Source organism: Dromiciops gliroides, chromosome X (assembly GCF_019393635.1).
Source record: "Dromiciops gliroides isolate mDroGli1 chromosome X, mDroGli1.pri, whole genome shotgun sequence".
NCBI classification, from domain to species: Eukaryota; Metazoa; Chordata; class Mammalia; order Microbiotheria; family Microbiotheriidae; genus Dromiciops; species Dromiciops gliroides.
In genome coordinates, this window is record NC_057867.1 from 53,352,305 (window position 1) to 53,369,408 (window position 17,104).

At 41.9% G+C, this 17,104-nt stretch overlaps 1 protein-coding gene across 5 annotated transcripts in view; it reads right to left on the minus strand.

The window, feature by feature from the left end:
- Positions 1-17,104, minus strand: part of FGF13 (fibroblast growth factor 13) — a 492,554-nt gene that overhangs the window by 118,363 nt on the left and 357,087 nt on the right. Inside the window, exon 1 of one of the 5 annotated variants that reach the window (XM_043974271.1) lies at positions 16,723-16,765. The exons of the other annotated variants lie outside the window; for them this stretch is intronic. Coding sequence (XP_043830206.1) covers positions 16,723-16,750 — 28 coding nt within the window. The 5' untranslated portion in view covers positions 16,751-16,765. Of the gene's footprint in view, positions 1-16,722; positions 16,766-17,104 lie in introns of those variants that run through there. 5 annotated transcript variants of the gene reach the window in all.

Sequence of the window (17,104 nt, forward strand, 5' to 3'; positions counted from 1 at the left end):
AGCCTTCTGTCTGAATTGAAAAATTCTGCCTCTGCATTATCTGCCAGGATCTGACTATTGTTTTGCTGGAGGAAAGAGCACTTAAGGGTACTCTTAGGGGGACTGCTCTGGGGATTAAAAAGCACCTTTCTCTGCAAAGATTTTTCTTTGAAAAAGCAGACAAGTGGGCAGCTAGGTGGCAGAGTAGATAAAACATCGGCCCTGGATTCAGGAGGACCTGAGTTCAAATCTGACCTCAGACACTTGACACTTACTAGCTGTGTGACCCTGGGCAAGTCACTTAACCCTCATTGTCCCGCAAAAAAAAAGAAAGAAAAAGTAGACAAAATAAGAAAATATGGTGGGTGGCTGAGTGTGGGGATTAGGGTGGCCAGTGCATGTGACTGAGGCTTCTGCCTTATTTCCAAAGCCCTACTGTTGGATCCCCACATCACCGCTCAGCTCCCCCAGGGTCCCCTCTGGTGAAGGTCTTTCTAGTTGGGACCCCAAGGTACCAACTCCTTCTTGTTCTTCTCTTTCCCCACCTCCATTACAATTTCCCACCTCCATGGTCTAATCCTCTCCAGGCCCATCTCTTGGAAGACAAGCTGTTCTCAAAGAGTCAGCTGGGCTGTGGTAGTAGCTAATGGGCCTCCCTCCTTCCCTTCCCAGGGGACAACTGAAGACAAGGCTTTAACCCAAAAGAGTGACTCTAATGGGGAGAATTGTAGGTGATTCATAGGCTAAAGGGAGAAAATAAAAAGGCAGGTAGGGTCTTTGGGGATGCCTTGAATGAGACCTTCTCTTGCCTGTGTGTGGACACATGTGGCCTGGCATAATGCAGTGGCAGAAGCACTGGGATGGGAGGCTCAGGTCCCAGATCCATCACTTAAGAGTTGTGAGGCCTTGGGTAAGTAAGGCCCTTCTCTCTCTTGAATAACATTTCCAGCCACAGCTCCAAGGATGTGGAGATAACATGGGACCTTAGGGATCATCCAGCTCAAGGCCTCTCAATCTGGGATCCAAAACCTGGATTTAAAGTAAAAGGGTTTTGATCACTGTGTTGCAAAAGAATCGGCTCCCTTGTGATGCATTTAAATACATCATTATGAAAAGGGATGCACCTGCTGTATCAGACGACCCACCAGAAGGATCCTGAATCCCAAAATGGACCTAGCCCAACCCTCTTAGTGTACAGGTGAGGAAATAGTGGCACACAGAGGGGAAGGTACTACCTATCCAAGGTTACAGAGGTAGGTAGGCAGCAAAACAAGACTCAATGGGACAGGGAGAAGGATGAGCAGCCAGTGTGAGAGTGTGCAGAGAGTTGGATTTGAAGCCGGGAAGATCTGGGGTTCAAGTCTCACCTCTGACCCACACTATGTGACCTTGGACAAGTCACTTAACCTAGTAGGCAGCTCTCTAAGACTCTCAGTTCCAGAGAAGGTGTCACCCTACACTAGTAGAAGGAATTTCCTTCCCTGGGAGCTTCCCATAGCAAGAAAAACATAGATCTAGTCCCTGTTCCTATCCTATGTGCCAGCCCTTGTACCAGGTGCTGAGAATCCAGAGACAATAGTTTCTGCACACAAGGAGTTTTGGGGAAAACAAGCTGTCGAGAAGTGTCAATAGGACTAGAGAGATAAGGAGGGAGTGCGTTCCAGGCACAGGGGACATTCAGTGCAAAGGCACTGAGGTGGGAGACAGAAGCCTATGATATTATGTGTGGGATTGTGTGTGATGTCTTCATTGACACCCCTCTTCCTTCCACACACAGAGATGAAAGCACTGCCTAGGCACTTGAACAGTCCACAAGAAAACACCAGCTCCTTTTCCTATAGACATTTGTACATTGCTAGCAGATTGCCTGACTAGTATTATATATTGCTAGATAGAGAACTTTGGCAAGTGTTCCTCATCTAAAAGTGCTGTGTTCGAAGGAGAAACCCTTTGGCCCCACGACAAAAGGAGCAAAGACTCTCCTGGCCTGGCTTCCATCAAAGGGAGGCCTAGGAAATGAAAGCCAAAGTTGAATGACTGCAATTAGGCTAAAAGAGAAGCCTCATCAGCCACCAGACTGACTGACTGACTGCTTGCCTACCTGCCTGATTATGGCAAGTTGAAATGTGTTGACACCATGGACACGTTTGTCCCATGAAGTAGAAGGAACCCGAGTCTCTTTGTCCAAGCCAAACATATACTAAAGAAACCATTAGACCAAAGAGGGCTTTGCTCTCTGTGCTAGACTAATTCAGTTGGGACCTGCCCACTGGCAGCAGGTTTTGCAAACATCCACCTCTGCCTCAGTAGGAATCTAGCTACAACATAGCTTTACTCTATCCAACAGAGAAAGTCAGAGCTGGAGATCAGCTAGACCAGTTCCCTCATTTGAGAGAGGAAACTGAGGCCCACAAAAGGGAGGGGACAGGCCCCCAAGGGAGAGTCAGAAAGTTGTCCTTTCACAGATCTTAAACCAGGGAGGGTAAAAATGAAAATATATCCCATGCTCACATTTTCAAATGCCTTTCTCAGAATTAGAAAGAAGTTTCTTTAAAAGAAAATCAGAGGACTGGAAATGTACACATAGCTTATGCTGAATGTTTTTAGTTAGCCATGGAACTGAAGGGAAATATGTACTTCAGAATTCAGAAGTGAATTACAGAAAAGGGCAAAAAAGCAGAGCAGCCAAGTCAGAGTTGTTTTTCATTTCCTTTCAGTTGGAGGCTTGTGTTTAGTTTGTGAATTGTATCTAACCTTTACTTTAAGTCTCCCTTTCTTTGCCCGCTTTCAGGATATTTCATCACAATCCAGTGGTTTCCCCTAGACTTGGTGTCAAAAGCATGCTGGCCATGAAAGCAGACATTGACTTGAAGCTATGAGTAGATACAGGAGGTAGTGAGTTCTTGCTAACTAATAGAACAAAGATTCAAATATATAATTTGAGGGTGAGGTTGTAAAAGAGGATTTCTGTTCTGTGAGTTAGACTAGACAGCCCAGAGTCCTGAGACTCAATGATACTATGTAGATTCAAATCTTCTTTCTAATGCTTACTATCTGTATGTCCCTGGGCAAGTCACTTACTTTCTCAGAAACTCATGTTCCTCATCTACAGATAATGACACCTGCAGTTTCTAGGGTTGCTCCATCAAGCCATCTAGGATCTGGGCTTTTCTGGGAGTGGTAAGAACACACAGCCTAATTTGAATTTAAGAGGCTTAGAAAGGATTTCTCATGTGCAGAAAAGTGAACTGACTTGTCCATAGTCATACAGCTAGCAGGTGCAGTGAGGGGATTTGAACTCAGATCTTCCTGACACACAGGCTGGTATTCTGTCCATGAAGCTGCCAAGCTGCTTCCTTACAAGGTTGTTGGGAGATTACAAAGAAAGTTTATATGGGGACAGCTAGGTGGTGCAGTGGATAAAATATCAGCCATGGATTCAGGAGGATCTAAGTTCAAATCCAGACTCAGACACTTGAGACTCACTAGCTGTGTGACCTTGGGCACATCACTTAACCCCCACTGCCCAGAAAAAAAAGAAAGTCTGTATGGTGTTTTATAAACCTTAGAGCCAGAGAAGAGGGAAAGGAGGGACGAAGTGAATGTAAGATTGAGAAGGAGGGAGGGAGGGAGGGAGTGGGGGGGGGAGGAGCACACTTGTTTTTGCTTCAGGAAGACTTAAGTTCAAATCTTGTCTCTGAAACAAACTAGTTATGTGAACCAGGGTACATCACTTCAACTCCCAATGTCCAAAGTTACTCTCTAAGTAAATGTGCGTATACATACATACATATATGTATATGTTTGTAAATATATGTGTATATGTAAATATGTATGTATGTGTGTATATGTACTTAGAGTATAATGGGGGAAAGGAAAGGAATAAGTATTTGTTGAGTGCCTACTATGAGCCAGGCAAAGTGCTAAACACTTTTTACAAATATTATTTCATTTGTTCCTCACAACAACCCTGTCATCTCCATTATACAGTTAAGGAAACTGAGGCAAACAGAGATTATGTGACTCAAGTCTTCTTGATTCTAGGTCCAGTGTTCTATCCAATGTGCCCCCAGGTAACTCTAGAGTATAAGGTGACAAAGAGAAGTTGATCTCCATCGACAGTTTCCTCACCATGAGCACCTTCTGTCAATAAAATCATAGTTCTTCCCCACCCAATCCAACATATAAAAATAGCTCATTAAGTCAGCTCTTACTGGCAGACAAAGGAAGACTCAACAATAACTTTCCATTTCTATAGCAGTTTTGAAAATATTTTTCTCATAAGAAGGATAGTTAGATAACGTAGACATGATTAGCCCCATTTTAGGAATGAGAAACCTAAGACTCAGTTTAATTGACTTATTCAAGGTCACACAGCCAGTAAATGGCCAAGCCTTCACAGGAAATTAAGTCTCCTGAATGTCAAGTACAGTGTTCTCTCCACTATGCCAACAAATGGAGGTGTGATTACCTAAATCTCCCATAGCCACACTATACTGGGAACTAGCTAGGAAAGTTTTCTGAACTTCCTGGAGAAAGCAGTGACTTCTCTCATCAATTACACGTGCATGCTTTACATGAATGACGGTGTTTTATTGCCCTTTTCGGCTAGGAAATCACTTCTTCCATGTGTATACAGCTCAACCAGGAGTTGCCATAGAGATTTTGATCAATGCTTTGAACCAGAGCCTAATTTGCTCATTCTGTTGATTAGCTGAAGTTTTTGCTAAGCCATGCCAAGCCATTCCCTCCACTGCCATGACTAATCTCCAGAGTTGGCTATATAAGGAATACATGAATGTTACGAACCAATCAGTTCCGGTTATTTAACTGTACAATTCTAGCTGTGGAGCCAAGTTCAGTAACGTCCCATCTGATCATCAAGGAAAAAAAGCAAAGGGGAAAAATAGAATTTTGTAGCTTTGAAAGGGAGTTAGTGAGCCTCCACTGACATCCTCTAGCTCTGTCTTATTATCATGGTTGGGTGGTGATGCTGACCCCGGGGCCTAGAAGATCACACCGATGGGGCACCAGATCTGGTGGGCTGTCCCAAAGGTGAAGAGGCTGGCAATGTTCTGCCACAAATCTGCTGTATGATTCACTAGCCTAGCTAAATGGGGACCAGCAGCCGACAGCGCATAACCTCTCTCCCCAGCTACATCAATTCACAAAGACCATTATAAAGGTTTAAGAGGAGCTGTGTTCTGTTCCAGGAAGGGGGCACAAACAGTACAGAACCAGGACTCCCTGGTGTATTGAAGTACGTTGAAGAAGTCAGGTGTTGATTAATTAAGTGGAAGGAGTGAACTCATGAGTTCAGCCCTAATTTGGCCATTGATTTGTTGTTTGATGTTGGGAAAAACACAGTCTGTTTTACTTCCTATAGCCAACAAAATGAAGGGACTGTCCCTAACTCACTGAGATGCTCAAAAGAGCAGCAAAGAGCCTAAAAGCTCTGGGCCAGCCAGCCTTGGCTATTCCTTAAATGCTGTTCCTGGCATATTCTTCCTCTTATTGGAATGCTTCAATGCCTCACTATTGCTTCCTGACAAAAAAAAAATCCCAGACACCTGAATCTGGCATTTAAGGCCCTTTACACTCTCCCCCACTTATTTTCAAGTCTTATCTCATAATATCGTACTCCATGTGCTCTATGTTCTAGCTCAACTGGATGAGTGTTTGGCAAACATGTCCAGGGATTTCCTCCCTTCACTCCTGCCATTCCCCATGTCTTATTTGTGCACCAACCTCACAAAAGGAAGAAATTGAAGCAGATGGCCTCCATCTAGAGATCCCTTACAGCTCTAGGTCTGTGCATGTGAAGAAAATACAAACAATTCAACCAGAGCAAAGGTGGGATGAAATGGAACCTATAGGTGTTTGTTGCCCTCTGCCCCCTCCCACCTCATTCCCCTACCCCACCACAAAAATTCTAGGTGTTCAACAGCTGTAGCTAGGTCCAATGAATGAGTAGAATTTAAAGGGGTTGATATTGGCTCACAATGAGGAAAAGCTATGTAATGAGCTAGAGTTGTATAAAAAATTGAATAGCTTGCTTTGGGAGGTGGTGATCTTCTCACTGCTTAAAAGTATTCATAAAGGTGATAGACATCCATCAGTCAGATATACTATAAAGGAAATTTCTATCTTGGACAGGAGATGGTACTAGATTATCTCTTCTGTTCCCTTTCAATTTTAAAGCTCATGATTACTTGATTCATTCAGATTTTCTACATGTTTTTTCGGGGGGGCAATGAGGGCTAAGTGACTTGCCCAGGGTCACAGAGCTAGTAAGTGTCAAGTGTCTGAGGCCAGATTTGAACTCAGGTACTCCTGACTCCAGGGCCAGTGCTTTATCCACTGTACCACCTAGCTGCCCCAATTTTCTAAATGTTTTAACCCATATTCACTTGGGGACAATAATTCTGGGCAACAATGGAAGATCTGGGAATCAGAGGAGTGATTACTTCCAATGATAAGATTAGGAAGGAATGAATTATTTAAAACAGGGCTGAAGGTTCTTTACCTCATCCCTCTCAACATTTTTCTTTTCAAAACTCTAACAGAGAAGGTAAACAAATGACACCATATCAACTGGCCAACATGGCACCAGATGGAATGTCTACGGAGGAAGCCACATGGATATTCTGTTGCTCCTAATGGAAAGATGGCAAATAAATAATCATAATAAACACAATGTGGTCAATTAACAGGGGATCCATCTCCAAGATCACACAACTGCAGCGCAGGGATTCAAGCCAGGTAAGGAGCGGCTCATGGAAGCCTTACAGAATCAGAAATAGTGCCCTTGTTCTCTTTCTCACAACAGGCAGGCTCACAACAATGCAATTGTCTGCCTCCCATATATCCCCAGTCCCTATATCATCACTCAAGACTTGACTTCTCCCAGGAGAAGCTGACAAGAAATGGTGTTTGTGACTGCTGAAAAACACCACTCATTAAGGGACTACCCTTTAGGACCAATACTATTGATATGATCATGTCTTTCCTAACTGAGGCAATTTGGCACGCACATCCATGAGGATTTACTTTTCTATGTCTGTAAAGTCATAAGTGCTCTGGTTTTTGCCTTTAAAATTCTTGATGTTATTGCTAATGAACAAGGCATGACTTTGCATTTGCAACGATAATGAATAGGCATTGATAATGCAGTTCATCGCTCTAAAAAATGTTAATGAAGCCTTGGCGCATTGCTACCAGACACGGAGTTTTGCAGAGTCTGTTCAAAATAAACATTTCTAGTTAACCAAAGTACATTCCAGTGGTGCTGCTTGGGAATGAAGCATAAGAAAGCAACCCTGGGACCAGAAGACATGGCAAAGATTGTAGTCCCAACTCATTCTGTAACCTTGATCAAGTCCTTTCCCCTCTCTGGGCCTCAGTTTGCTCTTCTGTTAAACAAGGGCTTTGAGAAGGTCCCTCAAGTCTCTTTCTGTTCTTATTCTCTGATACAGAGTGCTAGAGTCAATTTGGAGCTGGAGGATCTAGATGACCTTGAGCAAGTCCGTTCTCATTTTGGGACTCTCTGGACCTCGGTTTCCTACTGTGTAAAATGAAGAGGTTGGACTAGTTGACCCTTAAAATCCTTTCCATCTCTAAGATTCTCTGCTACAGAACTGCAGCAGCATTATGGGAAGAACAGTGGTTTTGGAGGTGCAGGATCTGGGTTTACTTTAGCTATGGACCCTGGAACAAATCACTTCCTCTTGCCCTCGGGCTTCATTTCCTCCTCTCTAAAATGAGAGGGCTGCCAGCTTTACATGCCATGAACAATAATCTAAGTAGTGCTTTGCTTCCAGAACTGTTGCGGGATCAGAGACTCGTTTAGGCTCCAAGCTGAAAGAGACCAAGAGGATCTATAGCAATGGGGGATACATGTGGAATTAGCCAAGCATCAGCAGGAACAAAGAGATGGGCAGAAATGAGTGCCTGGCAATGAACCTGGGCAAATGCCCAGGTTTCACCAACCCTATTGGCTTGTTTGGGTGAACTAGAGGTCATTTCTCCCTTCCAGATGGACTCATCTTGTGAACTTGCCTTGATTGGCCCATCAGGTAGGAGTTGAACTGGTCTGTGGAGGTGGCCAATTGACACATAGCCCACTGAGTGGCCGACTGCCAGGAGGGATGTGGTCGGATAAGTGCAACACAGGAGTCTTTCCCTGGTTAAATACAAAGCCTTCACATGAAAAAGCCCTGAAATCAGAAACTCTACCCTGCTGCTACTCAGAGATCCACAGGCCCTGAGGAATTCTGGAAGCCTCTCTGACAAGATGATGTTGCCTTACAGAAAGAGAAAGAAGGTTACTGAAGCACAAAGAGAGCACTTTCCTATGAAAGGCAAATTTGTTCAGCCTTACTGAGAATGAATCTAAAGTGAGAAAAATAACATTCTGACTCAGGTCCGTAATCACATCACTTTTTACATGATGAAATACAAAAAATGCACTAGACCAAAAACTGGGGCCCAATTTCACCCTATGTAATTCCACTGGAGAGAACAGTTCTCTCAGATTTACCCTAAAATTCACTGGACATGAATCAAGCCAATGCATTTTCTGTGATCTACCAGATAAAAAATATGCCTAATGCAATCTAAAAGCTGGTCCAACTATTTATTTCAATTAGCAGCTTGGAAATATGGTCCACAAATATGGCAAAAACACATTTCTGCTATTAATAATCATCAGAAAATGATGTCATTTCCATGATTTTCATCCTTCCCCCCAGCCAATATTACAGTCATATCACTTCATTTTTCAATCGTCAGCAAAATAAAATGTCTCTGAAATCGTCAACAAGGTTGTGACCCAAAATAAGAAAAAAAGCAGAGAGAAGGGGAAGTTTATAATTTAACAGTGACTTTTCCTCACCCACAATTCTAATATTCAGTATAGTCTTTTCAAAGTATAACTTAGCACACACATCCTCTGAGAGAGAAAAATGTGTTAATTCATGCTCTGATGAGAATCCTTATGTGCACACCAATATAAACTCATCTATATTAAATCAAAGCCGTTTCATGAAAGATCATCCATCATGCAATGGTCTATTTGCTTGTATCCCATTCTCAACTGATCACAATTCAGGAGCATTATTCCCTTCTAGCTCGGTGGGGCACAGGACCACCCTGGCTGAACCACAGCAGTGAGACTATGTTTTTCTCACTGTTCCTGTGGAAGTTGGAAGAGATGAATTCCTTTCTCAATGTCTCCTGGACTTTTAGAAAAGTGTCACGGTTCATTCCTGTGAGAGGTGACAACAGCCAATATTGGACTTAGGGTTTGGAGCACTGGGAAACTGGGACTACTCCAGATGACTTAGTATCAATAGCAGTGGACTTACAGTCAGGAGAGACCTGGGTTCGGATCTTGTCTCAAATGCTTATAAATTATGGGACCCTAGACAAACCTTAGTTTGTCTCAGAGCTTTGGTTTAACTCATCTGTAAAATGAAGAAAATAGTCTCTAGACCATGCTGTGTGAGCCTGAAGAAAGTACTTAAATTCTCTAGGCCTGCATTTCCTTGGCTGTAAAATGAGAATAATGATAGACCCTATGACACAGGCAAATCACATGAGGTCCCTGAGACAGTTTCCTCATCTGCAGAATGGGAATAGTAGCAACCCACTCCTTCCAGCCTAGCTGTCCTGAGCACTAGATGAAATAACATAGGTAAGGTACTTTGCAGAACAGTTCAAAAGACAGTTGCTCCCTTTATCATCATTCGGGAATGTACAAGAACGATTACTTTGTTCACCCATGTACTGGGTGTATAATTGGAGGTTTTCACACATTGCCCATGGACAGAGGACTTTGGAAAGGGACCAGCTACCTCTCATATTGATACCAATTTGCCAAGCTTTGGAAGTGATGAAAATTAGTCAGGCTTCCCCAATCCTAACACCATCATAGAGTCAGGCATGTTGTTGGTCTGCTCACCATTATGTTCATGTGTTTGCAAAAGCATGAGAATGGGGAGCTGATAGTATATGCTATCTTTTTTTTTTCAACACCAAAGGAGAGGAGTAGGGAAGGGATTAATGGAGAACAATGATTTATGGGATGTTCAACTAGTAATTGGAAAAAGTTCACAAGGGAAAAATTTGGAGCTAGGCAAAACTAGAGCCCATGATGGAAATGTTATCTAAGGCATCTTTATGGGCTAGAAATTCAACTTTCATATGTCCATAAAATAAAATAATTTTATGGGGATGAGTTAAAACTGTAATTTCTATTAGCATGCCTTGGAATCTCTAGGAATTTTGAAAGTAGCTTTGCAATTGTCCCTAAGATCTTAAATCATCATGTTATTTCTGTGAATTTTAGATTAAGAATGATAGTTGTCAGGGGGAAGCTAGGTGGCACAGTAGATAAAGCACCAGCCCTGGATTCAGGAGGACCTGAGTTCAAATCCAGCCTCAGACACTTGACATTTACTAGCTGTGTGACCCTGGGCAAGTCACTTAACCCTCATTGCCTTGCCCCAAAAAAGAATGAAAGCTGTCTTTTGCATAATGCTTTCTAGTTTATGAAACACTTTCCATACATTATCACATTTAATCCCCACAACAAGTCTGTAAGGTAAGTACTATTACTATTCCATTTCACAGGTAAAGAAACTAAGGCAGAGAGAAGACTTGCTCAGGGTTACACAGCTAGTCATTGCCAGAGGTGGCATTTGAACCCAGGTTTCTCATTATTCCAAGTACAATATTCTTTCTACTACAAAAATGTGTAAGGGATATGGGTGACATCTCATTAAATTAATGATTATATTATTAAGTAAAAATGAAATTCTAGAACTAAAAATAACATTAGACTTATCTCCTACTGAAAGTGATCAGGTTCTTTGACTTTAAGTTTAAAGTCTAGATAAACTTTCAAATAAGGGCCTTATCAATTAGGAAAGGATTAGTGGAGGACTTGAGATTTGAACAAGGTCTTGAGGATGAATGAAATTCCAGTGGGTACCGAGGTCAAGTCTAGTGGTGAGGTAGATCAGTTCGGTTGGAGGAGAGGGTAATAAAGACACTTGCAGCTACAAATGGAGCTGGGGACCAGTTTGTAGAGACCCTTGAGTGCCAAGCCAAGGAGGAGAGACCTGATCTTCTAGGTAACATGGAGCAACAAAAGGTCTCAAAAAGCTAGAGAGTGATGCTATGAAAGTGGAGTTGTCATATAACTTAGTCATCTGTGCAGTCAAAAGATCTGGATTTTAATGGACCAACAATCTCAATATGAGGTGAGAGCATATCATGGTGACCCATAATGTAGTGCAATGATACATCATGGGCTGCCATGACATATTGCACTTAGAACACAGTTATATCAATCACTGCACCCAAAGAAGCATGGTGGTCAGGCACATGATCGTCCTATTCTGTTCTGCCCTGTTTGGACCACAACTGGAGAGTTGTGTTTGGCTCGGGATGCTGAATTCTAGAAAGGACATTGAGAAGAGCACTGGAGACCATCCAGAGGGGCACAACCAAGATGGTGGAAGGCCTTGAATCTAACCCATCAAGGATTGGTTGAAGGAGTGGAGGATGTTTTGCCAATAGAGAAGGCTTTGGGCATGGGGCGGGGAAGGGGAAGGGGATAAGGTTGCTTGAAGAGCTACCATTTGGAAGAGGAATATAACTTCTTTTGTTTGGCCCCAGAGGGCTGAACCAGGAGCAATGAGTGGAAGGTCCCGACTGGAAAATTTAGACTTACTGTGAAGACATTTTAAACTATTAGAGCTGTCCCAAAGTGGAATGGTCTGCCTTGGGAAGCAGTTCATTTGCCCTAGCTGGAGATCAAAGACACAAAGAATACAGATATAGATATAGGTATATGCATATATATAGGCAAATATGCACATATGTATACACACACAGACATATATGCATATTTCTATAGTTTTTGGAGGGGAGGGGAATTCCTTTCCAGCTCTGAGTTCCTATGATTCTGTGTTTGCATAGTGTAATGTTTAGGCTCCATAGAAAAATGCCAGCAAAGAAGTAACAGCCTGTCCAGACTTCCCAGGGAAGCCTGGCCCTGGGATCCATGATATCAACCCAAACTATACAACACTCCTCTGCACACCAGAACATCCCCAAGACCAGGTGTCACTACAGATAAGACCTTGTATCACGGCTCATGGACTCTTTTGGGAAGGGGACCCTGTTTTGGCTGCCAGAGCAAGGCATGACTAGATTCTACAACTTTCTGGACAGAACTATCAGGTATAAATGCTAGTGTTATTCATTTCTCATTAAAGAAACACCATTGCCTTCACTGGGCCCAGACAAAAGGCTGAGACTTCCTCCCCTCCCAGACAATTTCTACTGTCTGCCCCACATTAATACAATATGATACACAGAAATCTAGACTTTCAAAACAGGTGAGTCAGGGGGTGATTATTTGTTTTCCAAGTGGATCCTTCATTTTGCACTCCCTGTCTCCAATGCCTCACCTCCCACTCACTTTTCAACACCTTGAGATTAGGCTTCTGATGCCACTGAAACTGTTCTTTCCAAAGTTTCAATGATCTCTTATCTGCTAAATCCCTTGGTCTTTTTTCATGTCTTGTCTTATTTTACCCGACTCTTCATAATGTCCATCATCTGCCCTCTGGAGCCAACTGGAACAAATCCAATCCCTTTCCCATAAGATAGTCCTTCAGATCATCAAGAACAGTGATGATGCTTCATAATAATTTTTTCTTCAGATGAAACAGCCCTAGTTCAGACTGAAGCTGACTCTTCTTCGTGTCTCCATTCCTTATCCTCAAACTTAAGACCCAAACTCCCATTCCCATCCTTTAGTTCAGGTTGTTGGCCATGGCTGTAGTGTGATCCCACCTCACCAGGGTCTACCAGATTCCTTATTTTGCTCAGTTCTTTCAAGAAACCTTCCCCATATACTCACTCACCATCAGGTTCCTATAGCTATGAAGCCCCTCTGGGGCACTTATAATGACACTCCATTTATGACTGACTTTTCAGAAAAACATGTACTGTGGAAAGCCCCCTCCAGTTGGGTCAATGATGGTAAAGTAGGACTGCTGAATGTATAAAGACTAGGCTAGTAGGGAAGGAAAGAAAGAAATAAGAGAGAGAGAGAGAGAGAGAGAGAGAGAGAGAGAGAGAGAGAGAGAGAGAGAGAGAGAGAGAGAAAGAGAGAGGGGGGAGGGAGGAAGGAAGGAAGGAAAGAAGGAAGGAGGGAGAAGGAAAGGAAGGGGAAGGGAATGAAGGAGAAGGGAAGAAAAGAAGGAATAAAGGGAAAAGAAGGAAAGAAAAAGAAAAAGGGAGGGAAAAGAATGAGAAGGGAAATTTTAAAAAGGAGAAAATGAAGAAAGAAAGAAAAAGGGAGGGGAAGGAAGTGAGAAAAGGAAAGGAAAGAAAACAAATGAAGGGGAAGAAGGAGAGGAGAGGAAAGGAAAGGAAAGAAGAAAAATTGCTTAGTATTTCCACTTACATGCCTGAATACATTACCCAATGCTACATAAAACATTTAATTCTTTTTAAAAATGGCTCTGTTCAGCCATTTTGAATCAATGAATGTCTGGGGAAGTCTAGTACATGGAAGAATGGAGTCCAAGTCAGATGAATTGGATTCAAAGCTCTGGTTCTGCTACTAACTACTTGTGTGACTTTGGACATGGCACATCACCTCCAACCTGAGCCTCAGTTTCCTCCTCTGCAAGATGAAGATAAGAATACTAGCCCTGTCTTCCAGGATTGTTATGAGAAAAGGGATTTGTAAGCCTGAAATCCCAATAGAAATGAGATTTATTATTAGTAGTAGTGAAGGCATTTTCCCCCAGAATAATCAATACAGAGTCACTGGATGGTGATCTACTCTGGAGGCAGGGTCCCAAGTGATAATGGCTCCAGGGTTCTATACAGTTGATCTGTGCCAGAAGTGAACCTGTACCTCTGTGGTCATTGGCAAAACAACAACTTAGGGCTTGTAGATAAAATGAAGTTATTTTCAAAGATGTTGTTTCCTAGTTACATCTAAAAGATAGAGATCTGCTTTCATTTCTCCTGTATTTGAGTCAGCCTGGGATCTGTGTACTATTATCAAAGAGTGTGTAATGCATATATGCTTATTAAGATCAATGATCATAGCAAATGAAAGGACTTGGGTCAAGGTGGCCTAGCCCTTGGTGAAGGGACCTTGACATGCTGAAGTAAGCAGAGAAAGTAGTAGTACTGGGGACAAATGGGGGTGAGGTGGAGAAAAGACCTAAGCAAATACAACACCAAATAAAAAGACTCTTAAAGGATAGGCAAAAGGACTGGGAATTACTTAGCTTGGGTAAAAGAAAGCTGCGACATCTTTAAACCCCTGAAGGGTTCTATAGAGTAGAGCTCCTATCTGTTCTTGATCTTCACTGAGCATTGACTGTGAGAGGGAATGGACTGAAATTCGAGGACCAAGGATTTAGGATGAATTTTGCTCCAGTGAAGGTTGTTGAAAAGCATTATTTTAGAGAGGTTCTGGCTGCCATGAAGGGGGAGACTCTTAGCATAAAAGAGATGTTTTTCTCCTGGAAGTCAGAGGGGGTAGATTGTACCTTTTAAGGGAATCACCTTACTTTTCAGTTAAATCTGTTCTGATGTTCTTATTTTCCCTGTGATTTAATGAACTGAAAATTCAAATATGGCATAGTGGAAAGGGCACTGGACTTGGAGTCATGAAGAATTTGGGTCCAATCCTGTCTCAGACAAGTTACTAGGTGTGTGGCCCTTGGCAAATCATTTAACTGCTTTGTGCCTCAGTTTCCTCATCTGTAAAATTGAAGGGTTAAAGTCAAAGGTCCTTTCAAAAAAAAGTTAAAGCTCCTTTCAAGCTTTAAGTTTATGATCTTGTGGGACTATGATCTGTATCTAAGATATACTTTTAACATTACTCCATCAAAGTAACAAACAAGATGTCTCTAGACCTAGCCTGTTCTTCCAGTAATCACTCCCATCTCCTCAAAGGTGTCAAGGTTTCTATAACATAGGGTAGGCCTCATTGAAATATATAACCTGATTTGTAATATTCAATTCAGTAATCAATTTCAAAGTCCTCAGTAAGCCCTAAGTTATCCTGGACATGAGCTTAAGCAGCTAGCTCAAAACAAAAACTGACCCGATCCCGTGTAAGATAGAAGTAAGACGGAAAGAACTTCTTTAAAACAATAAGCTTTGTCACCAGCCTTACAGAGCAGATAATTAATGTATTCCACTTAAATATTCTCCAAGCACAAAACGATGTTGAAGGTTCTAGCTTCACTGTTTAACTGTTGGACCCAATGCCCTCTGAGAAAAGGAAAATAATAGGGCTCTGTCCTGCCTCTGTCCATGGTGCTACTTTAAAAAAGTACAGACAACACTTCAAGTGATACTCTGTTAACAGCAAGTTAAACTGACCTCCCTTCCCTATTTAATGTTAATTTTAACATTGAAACGACCATTGATGCACTCCCTTTCAAAGAGGTCCATTTTACTTTTTTAGATCAAACTGCAAGCACACAGTATCTATGCCGGCAAATGCCAAGTCTAGTTTTGCAACATCCCAGGATCATATTCATTTTAAAAATTCACTTAATTAAAAGAATAATCATTTGCTATATAGCACTCTTTGTGTTGAGGAAGGGTCTGATGAGGAAAGAGGGAAGGATTATCATAAAAAATTTTAAATGATCACAAAATGCCACAATTCCCCTAATTTGGGGAGCCACTAATCTAGAGAAGCTAGTTCATCACTGCACTTTTATAGCATTATTTAAGATGTTTGGGATATAGCTATGTCCTCTTCAATTCAGTGAAAAATAAAACTAAATACAATATTTTAATGCACTCGCCTTCAGGATGTTATCTCATCTAGGTAATATGAAAGGAAGTTCACGGTCTCCCAAGATGGTGATTCCATTTGCCAATTAGCTAACGGGTTAACATTCCAAGTAGGAAATTAGACAGCAGAGTCAATTTCAGCCTTCCAAAGAATAACTGGGTTTGCTATTCTAGTAGGGGCTTCCAAGTAAACACAGAGGCTTGTTTTTTCCCTTAGCCTGAGAAGTCTAGGGCGTTGGTTCCAGCAGCTCTCTGCAGCATCTAGCCTGCCGCCATGGAGGACCAGAGTATCTCCTTTTTCCTGATGTGGCTCCCTTTCATGATTTCCCAGAATCTCTTAGAATTTAGATATTTGCTATATTCTCTAATTGCATGTGTTCTCATTCCCCAAACTCCCCTACCCCCTTCCCGCTTTACCTAAGCCCTAGGCAACATAGACTTAACGCCATTTGCTATTATTTCTTCAGTTTTCTTTCTTTATAAATTCAAATTGCAGTTCTATGCTTGATTAGTAGGATGACTGGGAGTTGAGAAATGGGAAATTCTGTCAATCAATCTAGTCCCAGAGTCTAGTAATTAACTACAGGATTCCAAATAAGCCAGATATACATATCCAAGAGTATGTGATACTTTCTAAATTCATTTACATTTCCAAAAAGACCACCAATGTGTTTTTCAAAGTCCTCATACCCGACAGCCATACGAGCCCAAAGAGTCACTATCCCATCTGAAGAGAGAGAAAGCAGTAACGAGGTTTCCAGATAATTCTGATCTCTTGTACAAAGGCATCAGTGATCAGAAAGTTCTCAAACAGTATATCCCTTAAAAAGAATATATATATATATGTATGTATGTATGTGTGTGTGTATATATTGCTTAAATAAAGCTTACCTGAATAAGACTTCCTTAATAAGGCCATGCTTCTTTATAGGCTGATCCTACCCAGACAGTTGTTGTCTACATTTGGAGCAGACACAGCGAGAGTAGATCGGAGAAAGTTTAAGGCATTATTTCAAGTATTCTCCAAGGTACTGGCCAGAAGCATCCAGACCATACTCGCGGTATAGAGAGATCATTAATGGGCATTAGTGACAGGCCGTTATGGCTTTCAAAGGTCATTAATGATTCATCATGAAGCAGTGTTGTTCTGGCAATAACCAGACCATTTCTTGGATGCAGATATAAGCTTCTCCCATACTATTTGCTTAAACTTATTATTTCCAAGCATAAAATTTGATTTTGTCTTCTAGAATTACGAAAAATGGCTTGTAAC